This window comes from Sinohyriopsis cumingii, chromosome 17 (genome assembly GCF_028554795.1).
Source record: "Sinohyriopsis cumingii isolate HCF-2022 chromosome 17, ASM2855479v2, whole genome shotgun sequence".
Taxonomy (NCBI): domain Eukaryota; kingdom Metazoa; phylum Mollusca; class Bivalvia; order Unionida; family Unionidae; genus Sinohyriopsis; species Sinohyriopsis cumingii.
The window spans coordinates 9,575,358-9,593,674 of NC_142977.1; the positions used below are offsets into that span (position 1 = coordinate 9,575,358).

At 35.3% G+C, this 18,317-nt stretch overlaps 1 protein-coding gene across 2 annotated transcripts in view; it reads left to right on the forward strand.

Moving 5' to 3' along the window:
• The first annotated feature begins 3,266 nt into the window (after positions 1-3,266).
• Positions 3,267-18,317, forward strand: part of LOC149777725 (protein lev-9-like) — an 86,416-nt gene continuing 71,365 nt past the window's right edge. Inside the window, exons 1-4 of one of the 2 annotated variants that reach the window (XM_089938774.1) lie at positions 3,267-3,565; positions 11,166-11,321; positions 14,335-14,529; positions 15,641-15,832. In XM_089938774.1, the coding sequence (XP_089794900.1) occupies positions 3,508-3,565; positions 11,166-11,321; positions 14,335-14,529; positions 15,641-15,832 (601 nt within the window). In that variant the 5' untranslated portion in view covers positions 3,267-3,507. The remainder of the gene's footprint in view (positions 3,566-11,165; positions 11,322-14,334; positions 14,530-15,640; positions 15,833-18,317) is intronic. The other variant, XM_089938775.1, reaches the window with a different exon arrangement.

Genomic DNA, 18,317 nt, shown 5'->3' on the forward strand with positions numbered 1-18,317 from the left:
ATGTCTTTGTTGGAGAGTTCTGTATGAGCACACAAATATTTCTAAAAAAACGAATTAATCTTTTAGAATCCAAATAATCTGAAGAAAATTAAAATATAACTCGAAAACAGGCAACAACATAAGAAAACGACTTGACATCAAGTGTTTTAAGCCCAGACAGAGATTATTGCTCTAAAACAATGGATATACAGTACCGTATGAGGGTCACGTGATCATGTTTACAGCACGTACTCTCAGCATGGCCCTGACAAAAACCAATGATTTTACTCTAAGAATAAAATGAAAAGAAAGTTGTTTACTTCACTAACACTATTTGCAAATTTATGGTCACGTATCCAATACAGCCTTGATCTCACTTTTATTATTCCCACAATAAACATAAATTAAATAAAAGAACCTTTTCGCGTGGCTTTAACTAGTTTTGAATTAAGGTCGGGAACTAGGTCAGCTTTAAGTGTTTAGAAATGAACAGTCAAGGTCAAACTATTTTCTGGAAAAAGTTCCAAATCACGTAAACAAGATTATATTATAATAACATGTACTAGAATAAAAAATTAAATGTGACAAGCAAACAATAAAATTAAAATAAATATAAATTAAATCAGACATACATAACGAAAATGAAATTAATTGCGTAGTTGACAAGTGACATTTATTTTGTAAACAACATAATACATAGCCAATATTTCTCTATGATTATAGAATAAATATTCAGTTTATTATTAATGGAGGTAAACATATTTATTTGAATCTGAGTATAAGACATAAATTTTCCCCTTGGAAGTCCTACATTTGTTGACAACTTTGAATGTTTTAGGGAGGAGACTGGCTTACATCCTGGTTCTGTTATTGCGTCTTAGCTTTAAAGATGAATTTTGTTTAATTGAACAATTACTCATTTTGACCGAAGCGGAATCAGTCCTATTGCTGTGTTCAATTTTTAGTTTGGGTGAATCTATTTATTTATTCATATTATTATACACTGAAATTACAAAGTAATTAAATAATATTTTTGGACTAAAATATTGATTTGGAATTATAGTGAATTCCGTCAAGATCATTTTGGTTGATATTATTATAATACAAAATGACTGTAACACATAGCCATGTTCCAGGCAATTTGCACATTGGACTAAAGGCACCTTAACACATTCAATATTGGAATTTATTTTTTAACAACAATGGAATTCCATTGGAACGTAATGCATTTGGATTAATGATAGAACTTTAGGACTAATTGAGATTTATTTCATAATACTGTAAGTTCGCTTTACATTTTCAGTTTGTATTCTAAGGAAATGGAATATTTGTTGAATTTTACAAAATTGGCTGGTTTTCACTCTTTTCTGTTACTTATTTTAAGGCCATAGAGTCGTGACATTTGTTAGCTTGATACGTAACTGATATTGTTGTTAAGAAAGGTTTTAGTGATTTATTGTGGCCCTTCTGGGGGAAATTTAGGTTAAAATATGCGGTTGGTGTAAAAGAGCAATAAAGATTATATTTTCCCTTTGCCCTATTTTCCCTTGAAAATTTTTAAAAACTGTGTCTTTTGGAGATTCTTTTCGTCATCACTTTTTCTCGAATACTGTTTTTTGGAGGATTTTTGTGAAACAATTTCTAGACTAGATATGTAGTTGGTGTAAATGGGGAAAAAATGAGGTTTCACATTTTCCCTCAGGCTCAAGATTGGTGTAAATGGGGAAAACGAGGTTTCACATTGTCCCTCCGGCCTAAGATTGGAGTAAATGGGAAAAATGAGGTTTCACATTTTCCCTCCGGCCCAAAATAGGGAAGAATGCTTTACAAATTGTCAAGAAATGATTTTTTTAAAACGGAATTTAGCCTTTTATCGGTTCTCATCACACATCGTTTGGAGAGTTTTCATGATACACTGCAGATTGGATATGTTGTTGGTGTAGATGCAGAATTAGTTCTGATATATTTTATTCTGTCCCAGTTTTTGTAAAAAAATTTCTTGAAAAAATTATCAAGAAAGGTTGCTAATTTTTGTATCTTCAAAATTTAGTTCGACATCGTTTATTCTACTACGCAAGATTGGGAATTGTACTAAACCTCTGTGGACTATAAATGTGGTTGGTGTTGATGCACTAAAAGGTGTTTACTTTTCCTCTTTTTTGTGAATTACTCGATCAATTGAATTATATGGGGCAAATTATGAGAATTCACTTTGTTTATTGATTACCATACCAGCTTTATATAATAGTACTGCTGGACATCCACGGATGTGCTGGAAACATTTCAATCTTTTATCGCTCCAAAATGTCGAAAGAGATGCTGTGCACCATAAAAGAAAATATTTTGTTTCGAAGATGATGCCTGAAGGGCGGGATGTGTATTTATGTGACTGCATTTATATACAGTTGAATTACGTGGTTATTTATTTATTTGGGCTTTTAACTAAATGCTATTTCGGTGTGCATGATTTTGTAAGTAAATTGCCATCATTTAAAAGTTTTTGACTCTTGCATTATATACCTCTATTATATTTAAAAAATTTTAATACTCACTAGTCTGTAACATATTTTCGAATTTTTACATTTTCTCTCTTGTTACGTCTTTGTTCAATCGGATAAATTCTTGTCTTTTCGACGTCTTATGCAGCATATCAGGAGACGGTGGTGAATTGTTTGTACTCTCGTGAAAGAATATGATCTATTTCTAAATTTTGTTTTTATTTTATAATCCAATTAGCTACCGTAAACGGTGTAACAATTATATACATATATCAAAACATTTCCGGGGCCCCGAGTGGTCGAAAGCGCTCTCCGTTACGGATCACTACCATCTCACCTTTTGTCTGTGTGGGTTCGAGTCTCCGATTCGGCAAATGTGGGTATGTGAGAAAGCTTGTCAGTAGCTACTCGTGGGTCAGTGGTTCTTTCCGAGGTTTTGCCTTGTTCTTCCTCCACCTTTAACACTGGCCGCCATGTATAGCCTATCGTGTGCTGACAAATGGCGTTAAACCCTACAACAACAACAACAACAAAACCTTTCCCTATTAAAACAATTACCACTATGTGAAAAATGTACTAAACTCATTTGCCCCACGTGCTCTCGAGGGGAAGCCGAGATTGCCAATATCTCAGCACGATGAAGATCCCAACACCAGTCTACTCCTGTACCATGGCTATTCATTTGGATGTACACCTTTTGTCGGCCATTTTTATAACAAAATACTTCATTTATGCTTGCGTTCATCTGTAAGCTATTAACAAAACAAAATACCATCGCGACAAAGGGAGTATGGATCGTCACAGATTTAATGCATTTTGTTCCTTTGATCCCCCAGAAATGGGGGAACTATGATAGGGATGTGAATGCACTAGTGAAGGTAGTAGCTAGGTAGTTGTTTGGTAACTTGATCGCCCTGGTGCAGGTAAAGGTATGGAGGAAGAGCATTTCCACAATTCCTCCGTTTATCATTAGTTGCAACAACGAGATTTTTCAGCTACATCAACTGAGAAAATGCCACGCACATAAACAATGGGATTATGGGGATTTCGATTGATATTATTATTACTGGCGGAATTCTGTGTGAGAGGTATGCACCACCACAAGTATCTCTCTCTCTCTCTCTCTCTCTCTCTCTCTCGTTTGTTTCTTGACAAAATTTTACTATTTACCAGCCGAAGTGTAAACTCCCAGCTTTGTACCTGTACATACATACCTACCTACCTACCTACCTCAAGACCTATGAGGGGCCCCGAGTTGCCGAGTGGTCTAAAGCGCTCTCCGTTACAGATCACTGCCATCTCACCTCTGTCTGCGTGGGTTCGAGTCACGCATTCGGTCAAGGTGGGTATGTGAGAAAGCTTGCCAGTAGCTTCTCGAGGGTCAGTGGTTCTTTCCGGGGATTTCCCGGGTTCTTCCCCCACCATTAATACTGGCCGCCATGTATAGCCTATCATGTGCTGAAAAATGGCGTTAAACCCTACACAACAACAATACACAACAACCTACCTACCTACCTACCTACCTACATACATACATCCATTTATACCTACCTACCTACCTACCTACATACATACATACATACATACATACATACATCATACTACATACATACATACATACATACACGCATGCATGCACCATACACGCAGAGGCGGACTAATAATTAAATCAGTGATTCATGATTGTTTCTACAGAGGTTCCATTTTAAGAAAGGATGATTTGCTATTCATAAAATATTGCCATCGCTCTGTTCATTTTCAATGATAAACATATTAGTATACTATTTTGGAATGATTCCCTCGAACCACACTTTACACTGACATGAACCATTTTCATCAGAGACTCGTGTGTAAAATTCACTGCTCGAGATGTGGATTAAAAATTCAAAGCACTCGATACACGGGTTTTGCAGACCCCCACATGATATGGATCAGTGTACTGGAACATTTCTTGGTCTTGAGTTAATTATTTGCTACAGCATATAAAGTCTAATTAATGTGAGGTTCTTGATATTTCCACAGGAAACAAGAATCTTTATTACCTACCACCTGTCTATTCACCCAGTTCAATACCTTCCAACGCAAGTACATACAACGCAAATAAGGAAAGAAATTTATCCCCCAGATGTTTGGGGCTTATGTCTTACAGTTGAAGAATTACATATTGAACGTAAATGTATGAAAAATAATAAGAAGCACAAGCAATTTTAATGCTTTTTAAAAGATGTAGTAATTTATCACTGCTTCATATGAGTTGATTTTAATTATGTTTCATTAGTTAAAAGTCATGGTAAATTATAACAATAACTAATTATATCATCACAGTAATGCAGTATATATATATATATATATATATATATATATATATATATATATATATATATATATATATCATAACAATACTGAAATTAAATATGAGATTACTGCTTATATATCCTAACAATACATATATTATGTCATGACAGTAATGCTAATATATCATAACAATACTGATATTATATCATACAGTCATGCTAATGTATCATTACAATACTAATATTATATCTTGACAGTCATCTAATATGTAATTACAATACTGATGTTATACCATGACAGTAATGCCAATGTATCATAACCATGCTGATATTATATCATGACAGTAATACTAATATATAATAACAGTACTGAAATTAAATATGACAGTAATGGTAATATATCATTACAATAATGATATTATATCATGACAATCATGTTAATGTATCATTACAGTACTGAAATTATATCATGACAGTAATGCTACTATGTCATTACAATAATGATATTGTATCATCACAGTAATGCTACTGTCATAACAATGCTGATATTACATCATGACAGTAATGCTACTATGTCATAACAATGCTGATATTACATCATGACAGTAATGCTACTATGTCATAACAGTGCTGATATTATATCATGTTAGTAATGCTACCATGTCATAACAGTGCTGATATTATATCATGTTAGTAATGCTACCATGTCATAACAGTACTGATATTACATCATGACAGTAATGCTACTATGTCATAACAATGCTGATATTACATCATGACAGTAATGCTACTATGTCATAACAATGCTGCTATTACATCATGACAGTATTGCTACTATGTCATAACAGTACTGATATTACATCATGACAGTATTGCTACTATGTCATAACAGTACTGATATTACATCATGACAGTATTGCTACTATGTCATAACAGTACTGATATTACATCATGACAGTATTGCTACTATGTCATAATAGTACTGATATTACATCATGACAGTATTGCTACTATGTCATAACAGTACTGATATTATATCATGACAGTAATTACATTAGTTGAAGAGCCTTAATGGGAGATACAAACTATATGCAGACTTTCTGTCATCAATTCAAGTTTTAAATTTTGTAAATGTTAAATTCTCTTAATCAACACCGGTACTAAGATGGCGACACAGTTTCACTGATTGCGTATGTTTTGGGGTTGATTAATTTGACTAAAGGTGAACAAAAATAACTCCAGTGTAGTTTCGTAACTTTAATAATAAAATAACAGGAATAAAACTGTCTGTCTGTTGTATTGACTGGTACATATTGAAAAATAACTTTTCGTTAATACAGTAATCCTAAGATAGTTGTGTTATTTTTCTTCTCTGTAATGCAGAAATAAGTTTCTGATGGTGTTTGATTGCTATCATCAGTGCTCCAATCAGATATCGATAGTTAAAAGACACGGGTAATTTATGTAAATATGTTGAGGTACCTTGAAGGGACTTCATAGTGAGATATTTATGCATTATCGTCATTACTTTCATAATAACGTTATTTTATCCCTTGGGAAAACCACTTATAAAATTTTGAATTTTTTGAGAGGAGAATTACATGTAGCTTTATCACTATCAGCGCCATACGCTTGTGAAAACAGAAAACCGCGATCTCTCAGAGAAATTGCCAGCGTTTCTGTAACTTTTATCGTTCGCATCGAACCATCTATGTTTAAGCCAGAAGAAACACTTACAATAAAGGTACCTTACAAAACATATCAAAGGCGTTGCTACGAGCAATTGGCGTTGGAACGTATGCTGGGCTTGTGGCCATATTTTGTTCTTAATTGTTACTGACTTTAATACAACTGTATGCAAAGATAAAAGCCAATGCCAAACGAATCATGCAGGAATTAATAGCTCTCGACAAACAAAAACTGAATACATATTACTCTATCTTTCCAGAATTAATATCTTTTGGTTTATTTTAGTGCTCCTTGGCACCTGTCTGCGTATATGTTTTTGTATAAGGATTACACACACACACACACACACACACACACGTTAAATGCGTCCATGTAAAAATGGTTAGCGCAATTTAAATCTCTTACACATGTTATATTGCCACTTGAAAGTACCATTCACATGCAATTGACGTTTAAAAGTAGAATCTACATGCAATTGAGTTTTTTTAAAAGTACATTGTACATACAATTGACGTTTTTAAGTACAGTGTACATACAGTTGACGTTTTTAAGCACAGTGTACATACAATTGACGTTTTTAAGTACTTTGTACATACAATTGACGTTTTTAAGTACAGTGTAAATACAATCGACGCTTTTAAGTACAATGTACATACAATTGACGTTTTTAAGTACAGTGTACATATAATTGACGTTTGCAAGTACCATTTACATACAATCGACGTTTGCAAGTACAGTGTACACAAAATTGAGAATCGGTTAGCACGAGTTGCCTTGCTTTTTCTGTGACAAATATGATGAACATCCATATTGTGAGAGAGTATGAAAAGTATTATCAGGATTGGGACAATCGTAGCGTTCTATTCCCACACAATTTTCGAATGAGTGTAGAAGTATTATCAGGACTGGGACAATCGTTGCGTTCTATTCCCACACAATTTTCGAATGAGTGTAAAAGTATTATCAGGACTGGGACAATCGCTGCGTTCTATTCCCACACAATTTTCGAATGAGTGTAAAATTATTATCAGGATTGGGACAATCGTTGGGTTCTATTCCCACACAATTTTCGAATGAGTGTAAAAGTATTATCAGGATTGGGACAATCGTTTCGTTCTATTCCCACACAATTTTCGAATGAGTGTAAAAGTATTATCAGGATTGGGACAATCGTTGCGTTCTATTCCCACACAATTTTCGAATGAGTGTAAAAGTATTATCAGGATTGGGACAATCGTTTCGTTCTATTCCCACACAATTTTCGAATGAGTGTAAAAGTATTATCAGGATTGGGACAATCGTAGCGTTCTATTCCCACACAATTTTCGAATAAGTGTAAAAGTATTATCAGGACTGGGACAATCGTTGCGTTCTATTCCCACACAGTTTTCGAATGAGTGTAAAAGTATGGGAAATTCGTGGAGGTGCCTTACTCCTGGAGTCTATTCAAATGATTTCACATTGTTTATTGCCAATTGTTTCAACATTCGCCTTCTTCTTCTTTCTTTCTTTCTTTCTTTTTGCTAATCTTCTTCCTTTACTTAACTGAATAAAGCCACATGCAAAAAGTTTTTGAAGCCCTTGATTCAACCATTGAAGCATAGTGTGGCGTGATTTCATGTACGGTACATATGGTTTAAACCAATTACTGAACACGTTTGTAACATCATGTCAGACATCGAAAGAAAGCGTAGTCTACACACTCCTGTATTTTACCAATTATCCAGAGAACAAGGATGCTAGCTTTAAGAATGTAGACTAATTTACAAAAATAATTGGCCTGGTTAAGTACCTCGCTGGTGCAAATCAGGGCACTTACACGCCGAAAGACTGCTTGTTGGCAATACGGTTTTGTTTGCTCTCTATAGTTTCATATTTGGCGTAGTGTCCGATTTTTAAAGAACAAAAAATGCCCGGGTTTTCCTCACTGGTTATTTTTAAAAGACCTTGTATCTCTTAGGTATTATTCTAAGAACGCTTAATTCCCTTTATTCTGGTGTTTGATTGATGGGTGTAATTTAGGTTACAGGGTGGCTTTACTGCAGATGTACACCTATATATATATAAAACTAACTAGTCCGCTTACTCAGTTTCACTTCCTGGTAAATTATAACAAAACAGACCCGAAACATTTTTACATGTTATACGTTTGGTAATTCATTAATTCCACTTTAGAAAACTGTTACTGTCTAGTCTAGCAAAATTCATTTTCCCTATTTCAATAACTAATGAAGATAATGTACTTTAGACTAATTCAGGCTGGTTGTATGAGCACATGGGAGCAGTCATATTGGTTAGGTGTGTGCTTATATCATGTACAGTTTCCATAAGTACAATATCCAACATGAAAGTAACATAGAGGTATGCCAACATTCTTTCCATTCTGTATGATGTAATTACAAATAATGTCATCCTACACCTGTCAGTCTCTCCGAAGTTCATAATTTAAAATTGAATATTCACATTTGGGATGAACCACGATAGTTTCGGGGTGAAAACTTTACGTTTGAGACAAAACAGTGCATGTTTGAACAACTCGAGCAGGAGTAATCCATGCAACAATCCGATGGATGCACCATCCTCGTCTGTGCACAAACCTCATCCGACCACCAACCTTATCTATGCACCAACCATATTGAATGTGTTTGTTGCCTCTTCAGTGCATTATACTGATCTATGATAAAAATGTTGGAAACTGCAGGGATTCTGAGACATGTTCTTCTTCATGCATATCCTTCCACAAGCGAACTTGCGAATAATTAGCCTATAACCCAAAATGTCGCATTATTGCAAACCTGATTATAGAATACATTTTTGTCTACTTCCGTCGGGGAAGTGTACTTTACATCAGTGTGAACAAATTTGAATTAGAGCTTGTCGTAAACGTTCACCATAGATATACAATTATAATAGTAACCTCAAAGCTTAATTAACCTGAGAGTACGGACCGCGCGGCCTTCTTGAAGTAATATTCACTAATAGTTATGTGGATATTTGTGTGTCGAGAGATGGGAAATACAGATGTTTGCACTCTATACATCTTTCATCATATTATTGTTTAAATTGATGTTGTATTTAGCCACACCCACAACCGTCTTTCTCTTTTTTGTTGCCAGTATTTTTTGTGAAAAGCTCACAAACAGTCAAAAGAGTAGAATATAAAAACCACATGTTCTCTTTAAAGAGCGAGGAAGAACCCGTATGTGTGATTAGAAATGGTTAAATGCATTAACATGTTTATTGTTTCTATTGTTGACTTCTGATTTCAATAACATGTTTAAAGTTTCTAATCTTGACTTTAGATTTCATTACCAAGTTTATAGTTTCTAATTTTTTCTTCTGATTTCATTAACATGTTTATAGTTTGTAATGTTGACTTCTGATTTCATTAATATGTTTCTAACTTTTAACGTGTTTCTAAATTTTAATGTTGACTCCTGATTTCATTAACATATATCTAATTTTTGATGTGGACTTCTGATTTCATTAAAATGTTTCGAATGTCTTATTCTGATTTGGTATTTCATTTTAATAAAAATGCTGAAGAAAAAAAACAAACTTATTTCTCAAGAAAGTAATCACGTTTTGACCAAGAATATTATGCCAAAATTCAGGAAGTTCGATAGCTATCAATCCTGGAACAAACATCTGCTGATATCATTTTTGAATATCATTTCGGGTGAGGTTGGTGAAATGCGGTCTTGTTGCACTCTTTTGTCTCATTGCTTGCCAAAAGTTTATCTTATATTAATCCACATTAAATCGTCAAGCCTGAATGCATCCACATTAAATCGTCAAGCTTGAATGCATCTACATTAAATCGTCAAGCTTGGATGCATCCACATTAAATCGTCAAGCTTGAATACATCCACATTAAATCGTCAAGCTTGAATGCATCTACATTAAATCGTCAAGCTTGAATGCATCCACATTAAATCGTCAAGCTTGAATGCATCCACATTAAATCGTCAAGCTTGAATTCATCTACATTAAATCGTCAGGCTTGAATGCATCTACATTAAATCGTCAAGCTTGAATGCATCCACATTAAATCGTCAAGCTTGAATGCATCTACATTAAATCGTCAAGCTTGAATGCATCTACATTAAATCGTCAAGCTTGAATGCATCCAAATTAAATCGTCAAGCTTGAATGCATCTACATTAAATCGTCAAGCTTGAATGCATCTACATTAAATCGTCAAGCTTGAATGCATCTACATTAAATCGTCAAGCTTGAATGCATCCACATTAAATCGTCAAGCTTGAATGCATCTACATTAAATCGTCAAGCTTGAATGCATCAACATATCCACATTATATCGTCTATTTTGAATGCTTGCACATTAAATCGTCAAGTTTAATGCATCCACATCAGATCGTCAAACTTCAATATATAAAAAAATTAAATCATCAAACTAGAATGAATCTATATTATATCGTCAAGACCGAATGCATCTACATTAAGTCGTAATAGTGAATGAATCCACATTAAATCGTCAAGCTCGAATTCACATGATCTGTTATCATTCTCTTTTATTGTTATGGCGTAGCGTTTTGAAAAACTTTGAGAAGGTGCACACTTATAGCAAAACGTAGACTGTTTGTCTGTATGTCTTTGGGCACGCATGTATAACACATCGATATAAATAGAAAGACAGAAATGCATACAGACATATGACGAAGCTCTTATTTGTACCCGTCAGGTAACTATGATTTGGAAGGGGAGTGTCCAGAGAGGCTGTCCCAAGATGTTCACGGCAGAGAATGTAGGAAGAGCTGTGAGGTGGACAGTGACTGCAATAACCCCCAAATGGAGTGCAAATGTGACAGAATGTGCGGTCGCAGTTGTATCAGCAAAAGTAAGTGTCTGTCCGTGTGGTCGTAATTTTCTCATGCTCGATGTACCTATCATCCACCCAGGGTTTGCAGAGCAAAACAATACATTTTGAAACAAATATCGAAATCGTTGGGACTGTTGAATAGAGATAAGCATAAAGACTCATTTAGTTAACATGTGAAGCTCATAGACTCATTATTTAACATGTGAACCTCACAGACTCATTTAGGTAACATGTGAAGCTCACAGACTCATTTAGGTTAATATGTGAAGCTCGCATATTCAATTAGGTAACATATGAAGCACACACACTCTTTTAGGTAACATGTGAAGCACAGAGACTCATTTACTTAACACGTGAAGATCATAGACCCATTTAGGCAACAAGTGAAGCACAGAGACTCATTTAGTTAACATGTGAAGCTCGCATATTCATTTAGGTAACATATGAAGCACACAGATTCATTTAGGTAACATAAGAAGCTCGCAGACTCATTTAGTTAACATCTGAAGTGCACAGACTCATTTACTTAAAATGTGAAGTTCATAGATTCATTACGTTAACACATGAAGCTCACAGACTCATTTAGGTAACATGTAAAGCTCACAGACTCATTTACATAGAATATGAAGCTCACAAATTCATTTAGGTAACATGTGAAGCACACAGACTCATTTAGTTAATATGTGAAGCTGATGGACCCATTTAGGTAACGTGTGAAGCACACATACTCATTGAGTTAACACGCAAAGCTCACATACTCATTTAGGTAACATGTGAAGCTCACATACTCATTTAGGTAACATGTGAAGCACACACACTCATTTAGGTAACAGGTGAAGCTCACAGACTCATTTAGGTAGCATGTGAAGAACACATACTCATTTAGGTAACGCGAAGCTCACAGACTAATTTTGATAACATATGAAGCACCCATATTCATTTAGATAGAATATGAAGCTCACAAATTCATTTAGGTAACATCTGAAGCTAACAGACTCATTTAGGTAACATCTGAAGCTCACATTCTCATTTAGGTAGAATATGAAGCTCACAAATTCATTTAGGTAACATGTAAAGCACGCAGACTCATTTAGTTAATATGTGAAGCTCGCATATTCATTTAGGTAAGATGTGAAGCACACAGACTCCGTTTGGTAACATTGGAAGCTCATAGACTCATTTAGATAACATGTGAAGCACACAGACTCATTTGATTAACATGTGAAGCACACGTACTCATTTAGTTAACATGTGAAGCTCATAGACCCATTTAGGTAACATGTGAAGCACACAGACTCATTTAGTTAACATGTGAAGTTCACATACTCATTTAGGTAACATGTGAAGCACACATACTCATTTAGTTAACACGCGAAGCTCACAGACTCATTTAGGTAACATGTGAAGCACACACTCATTTAGTTAACATGTGAAGCTCATAGACTCATTTATTTAACATGTGAAGCTCACAGACTCATTTAGGTAACATGTGAAGCTCACAGACTCATTTAGGTAAGATGTGAAGCTCACAAATTAATTTAATTAACACGTGAAGCACACAGACTCATTTAATTAACACAAAATCACAGACTAATTTAGTTAACACGCGAATCTCACATATTCATTTTGGTAACGTGTGAAGCACACGGATGCATTTAAGTAACATGAGAAACTCGTAGACTCATTTAGGTAGCATGTGAAGCACACGGACTCGTTTAGGTAACGTGAGAAGAACACAGACTCATTAAGGTAAAATGTGAAGCTCACAGACTCATTTAGGTAACTTGTGAGGCACGCATATTCATTTTGGTAATATGTGAAGCACACAGACTCATTTAGGTAACATGTGAAGCTCACAGTCTCATTTAGGTAACATCTGAAGCTCACAGACACATTTAGGTATCATGTGAAGCACACAGACTCATTTAGGTAACATGTGAAGCACACAGACTCATTTAGGTAACAGGTGAAGCTCACATACTCATTTAGGTAACATGTGAAGCACACAGTCTCATTATGTTAACATATGAAGCTTATAGACTCATTTAGGTAACATGTGAAGCACACAGACTCATTTAGGTAACAGGTAAAGCACACAGACTCATTTACTTAACATGTGAAGCACACAGACTCATTTAGGTAATATGTGAAGCACACAGACTCATTTAGGTAACAGGTGATGCTCACGTACTCATTTAGGTAACATGTGAAGCACACAGTCCCATTATGTTAACATATGAAGCTTATAGACTCATTTAGGTAACATGTGAAGCACACAGACTCATTTAGGTAACAGGTGAAGCTCACATACTCATTCAGGTAACATGTGAAGCACACAGTCTCATTATGTTAACATATGAAGCTTATAGACTCATTTAGGTAACATGTGAAGCACACAGACTCATTTATGTAACATGTGAAGCTCACATACTCATTTAGGTAACATGTGAAGCACACAGTCTCATTATGTTAACATATGAAGCTCATAGACTCATTTAGGTAACATGTGAAGCACACAGACTCATTTAGGTAACATGTGAAGCTCACAGACTCATTTAGGTAACATCTGAAGCTCACATACTCATTTAGGTAACATGTGAAACACACAGTCTCATTATGTTAACATATGAAGCTCATAGACCCATTTAGGTAATATGTGAAGCACACAGACTCATTTAGTTAACATGTGAAGCTCACATGCTCATTTAGGTAACATGTGAAGCACACATACTCATTTAGTTAACACGCGAAACTCACAGACTCATTTAGGTAACATGTGAAGCACACACTCATTTAGTTAACATGTGAAGCTCATAGACTCATTTATTTAACATGTGAAGCACACAGACTCATTTAGGTAACATGTGAAGCACACAGACTAATTTAGGTAACGTGAAGCTCAAAGACGCGTTAAGACATGTGATTATGTTAGGGATTATTCATTCGGAAATTATACTGTTAAAATAATAATCCACGTTTATTGAGAAATGTTGATTTTTTTAAATATTACACACTTGTATATTATTCTTAGACCTGAGATGCCATAGTCTAAGGTTAAAGATTCCCCATGGACGTGTGCTGATCGACCCTTCTAACAAGTTCAATGCCCTGGCCCGCTATTACTGTGATGACGGGTACGGAATACGTGGTGTTCCGGTCCGAATTTGCCAAGGAGACGAAACGTGGAGCGGCGAAGAACCAGAATGTGTTTTAGGTATCAACCTAGGTATGTATACTATAAATATGAAATATCTTTATTTAATGTTCTTTTAAAAAAAAGCACACATTTATCTCAGTTATATTGTAACTAGAAAAGTGATACTGTCGTCAAGTTTGAATGTTCATTCTCATTTGGAGTTTAGTTACAAGCTGAAATTCATTGTGTTGAAAAAAATACAATAGATTTTAACATATGATCTTTTTATCAAATAGATTTTAACATATGATCTTTTTAACAATGTCCAGTAAACATAGAATAATTGAGTAACACGTTTCTACCGTTGGATTCAGACGAAGGAAGACATTATATTATGAATAAAATCAGTAAAATTTCATTGACAGCTTATGGATTTTGAAATATAAAAAAAAACAATAACTGTACATATGGTATTTTTAAAGTACCTGAGTGATTCTAAGATTATTGTCATCCAATATCTGACATAATTTTAGCAAAAGAAAATAATCAAAATCTATAACATCTTTAATAATTAGTGATAACATTTTCAAACTGGTTAGACTCGCGTTATTTTGGTCTGCAAGTGATCCATATTGCCCAACCCCAACCCACCCACCCACCCACCCCAAGCACATACACACATCAGTCGGGGGAAAAGACCAACAAAACCGGTCTCAGGTTTGATATTCACTGGAAATGTTTTCTGGTTTCCTAGTATAAAAAGCCATCCAACTTTGTACTTATTTGATTATATTTTAAAATTTCAATGGCCATAAACTCGTGGAATGACCAAAACTCACGTGAATGTTTCGAAAGATAAACCATCGCATACAATCAGCTTGCCTATGTTCTTTGATGTCTTTGTAATATGGAATTTCCACCAGACGTTTGTGGCATTGATAAAGAACATTATACTACGTTGACAAATAAAGAAATACATTTCTTCCTTAATTTTTGCGTTAATTTATATTTTTTTAATGAGCGACGCAAACGAACGTAAATAGCATGAACGTCAGAGAGGTAAACGTCACCTAAATGTCTATCAGTAAAACACACACACACACACACACACACACACACATACATATATATATATATATATATATATATATATATATATATATATATATATATATATATATATACCTTTCTTTCTATCTAGCAGAAGCGTCTTGTAGTCCGCCTCCGCAAGTCCACCATGCCTACCATGACGGTGTGTTCGGACTCGAGCGTTTTCCACACGGAACTGGACTGCTGTACCGCTGTGTCGCTGGCTACACCCTCCAACCAAACAGTATTGTCAACGCATGGTGCGTTGCGGGCACGTGGATTGGACCAAACATGACATGCGCGCGTGAGTAACTATATTTAGCACAGGTGGATGGATCTTTAATACTGTTATAATTATACGAATTATTTTATCAGTATACGTTGACAGCTACGCGGAAATTGTACGTTAAAAATTTCAAAAGTTGTATTGTATCCACGCCCATCATAAAGTCCTGCAACAAATGAACACGTGACTCCAGACGGGATCTTCTGTGCTGACAGCAGAGTCGTATGTTAGATCCGAAATAAGAGATAAAGGCATGTACATGACATGATGAAATCCTATTTAACGTCAGTTAAAATACTATGACTGAGTGGCTGCAACATCTTTCATTCCTCCGTATGTTTGCATGTTCATTCATCTCATTGATTTCTAGGGTGCAAAGGTAAAATGAATGACTAAGAAACACACTTTCCTGATATACCACTAGACATGACTGTATCCCACTGGAGTTCAGGTCATATACATAACACTAGACATGACTGTATCCCACTGGAGTTCAGGTCATATACATAACACTAGACATGACTCTATCCCACTGGAGTTCAGGTCATATACATAACACTAGACATGACTGTATCCCACTGGAGTTCAGGTCATATACATAACAGCAGTCAAAACTATCATCCACTGAGAAGCGATCTGAGTCAGTTATGCATATCACTAGACATGACTGTTACCCACTGGAATACGATTTCAGTGTCATATACATACCACTAGACATGACTGTAACCCACCGGAAAACGATCTCATTGTTTGATACAAAACTGTTATCCACTGAGAGATGATCTCAGTCCTATACATAACACGAGTAAACAATCTCAGCCCCATGCATACCACTAGACATGACTGCAACCCTTTGGAAGACGATTTCAGTTTCCTATACATAACACGAGTCAACGATCTCAGTTTTATGCATACCACTAGACATGACTGCAATCCACTGGAAGACGATTTCAGTTTCCTATACATAACATCAGTCAAACCGTTATTTACTGAGTGACGATTTCAGTCCTATGCATGCACTAGTCAACGATCTCAATCGTATGCCAGCCACTAGAAATGAATATAACCCACTGGAAGTTGAGTGTCATATACAAACCACTAGTCAACGATCGCAGTGTCTTATGCATGCCACTATACATGACTGTAACCCACTAGAAGATGATCTCTGTCCCATACATACCACTAAATGTGAATATTACCCACTGGAAGATGATCTCATTTTTATATACATACCACTAGACGTGATTGTTACCCACTGGAAGATGATCTCAGCGTCCTAGACATACCACTAGACATAAATATAACCCACCGGAAGACTCACGTTCTTCTATCCACACCACTAGACGTGACTATAATTCCATTATCCTCTACATACCACGAGACTAATAGAATCTATGCTGGATTTGCACCAAGACAAGGAAAATCCAGTCAAGGGTTTGCCATATTTGTCTCCCCACGAGGCTGTATTCCATAGGACGGAGATTCTAGTGTCCTGTACATGTCAATAGATATGACGGTAATCCACTGCGAGAAAATCCCAATGTCCAATACATACGACAGGACACATAACAATCTATGTGACGGTGATTCACTGCGAGATAATCCCAATGTATTATAAACGCCACTGGACACATACCATTAAATATGACGGTAATCCACTGCGAGACGTTCCCAATGTATATAACCTACCAATTAACGGTTATCATTAGATATTACGGTAATCACTGTTACGAATATTTGACATAATTTATATTTGATTTAATTTAATTGTTTGTAAGTTTTAAAATCTTTTTATTTTAATCACATGTCAAAGTAATGTAATTTTGTTTACTAGGAATTTGATGTTTTCCAGAAAATTCAGTTTGACCTGAATCTTTTCATAAATACCTAAAAATATAAACACTGTTTCTATTTCTGACTTAGTTCCCGACCTTGATTCAGAAATCACTGAGAGAAGTAAACAACTTTTTATTTCTTTATTCTCGGAGTAAAATTATTGGTTTTTATCAAGGTCATACTGGGGCTACTTGATTTTTTTATATGTAAAGATCCTGCATTTCGCATTTCCGGGCTATCCGAAATTGCGCATTAGTTAGTTTTAACAGTGATCCTAAGAGTAAGTAAGAGAGAGAGAGAGAGAGAGAGAGAGAGAGAGAGAGAGAGAGAGAGAGATCAGTTGGGCTTTCTCCTTTGCACTGGAAAGTGTCTTTTGTGGCAGTTTAAAGTTAGTTTTAATTTTTATTCAAATTATTTGGATTCTAAAGGATATTTTTCCCCCTGGAAATATTTAAGTGCTCATACAGACTTCTTAGACAAAGACTTTTATTTAAATTTTACTAGGAATTCATGCACCCGAATATTGTTTTCTGTGGTTCACAAAGGACTGTAAACATCAGCACTATACAGATTACAGTATACGTCATCGCCTTCCATTTTGTATTTTTCGTCGGGAATGACCTTCAATTCATTAGAACATTTCATCATTTGGCCTTTTAACATTTAA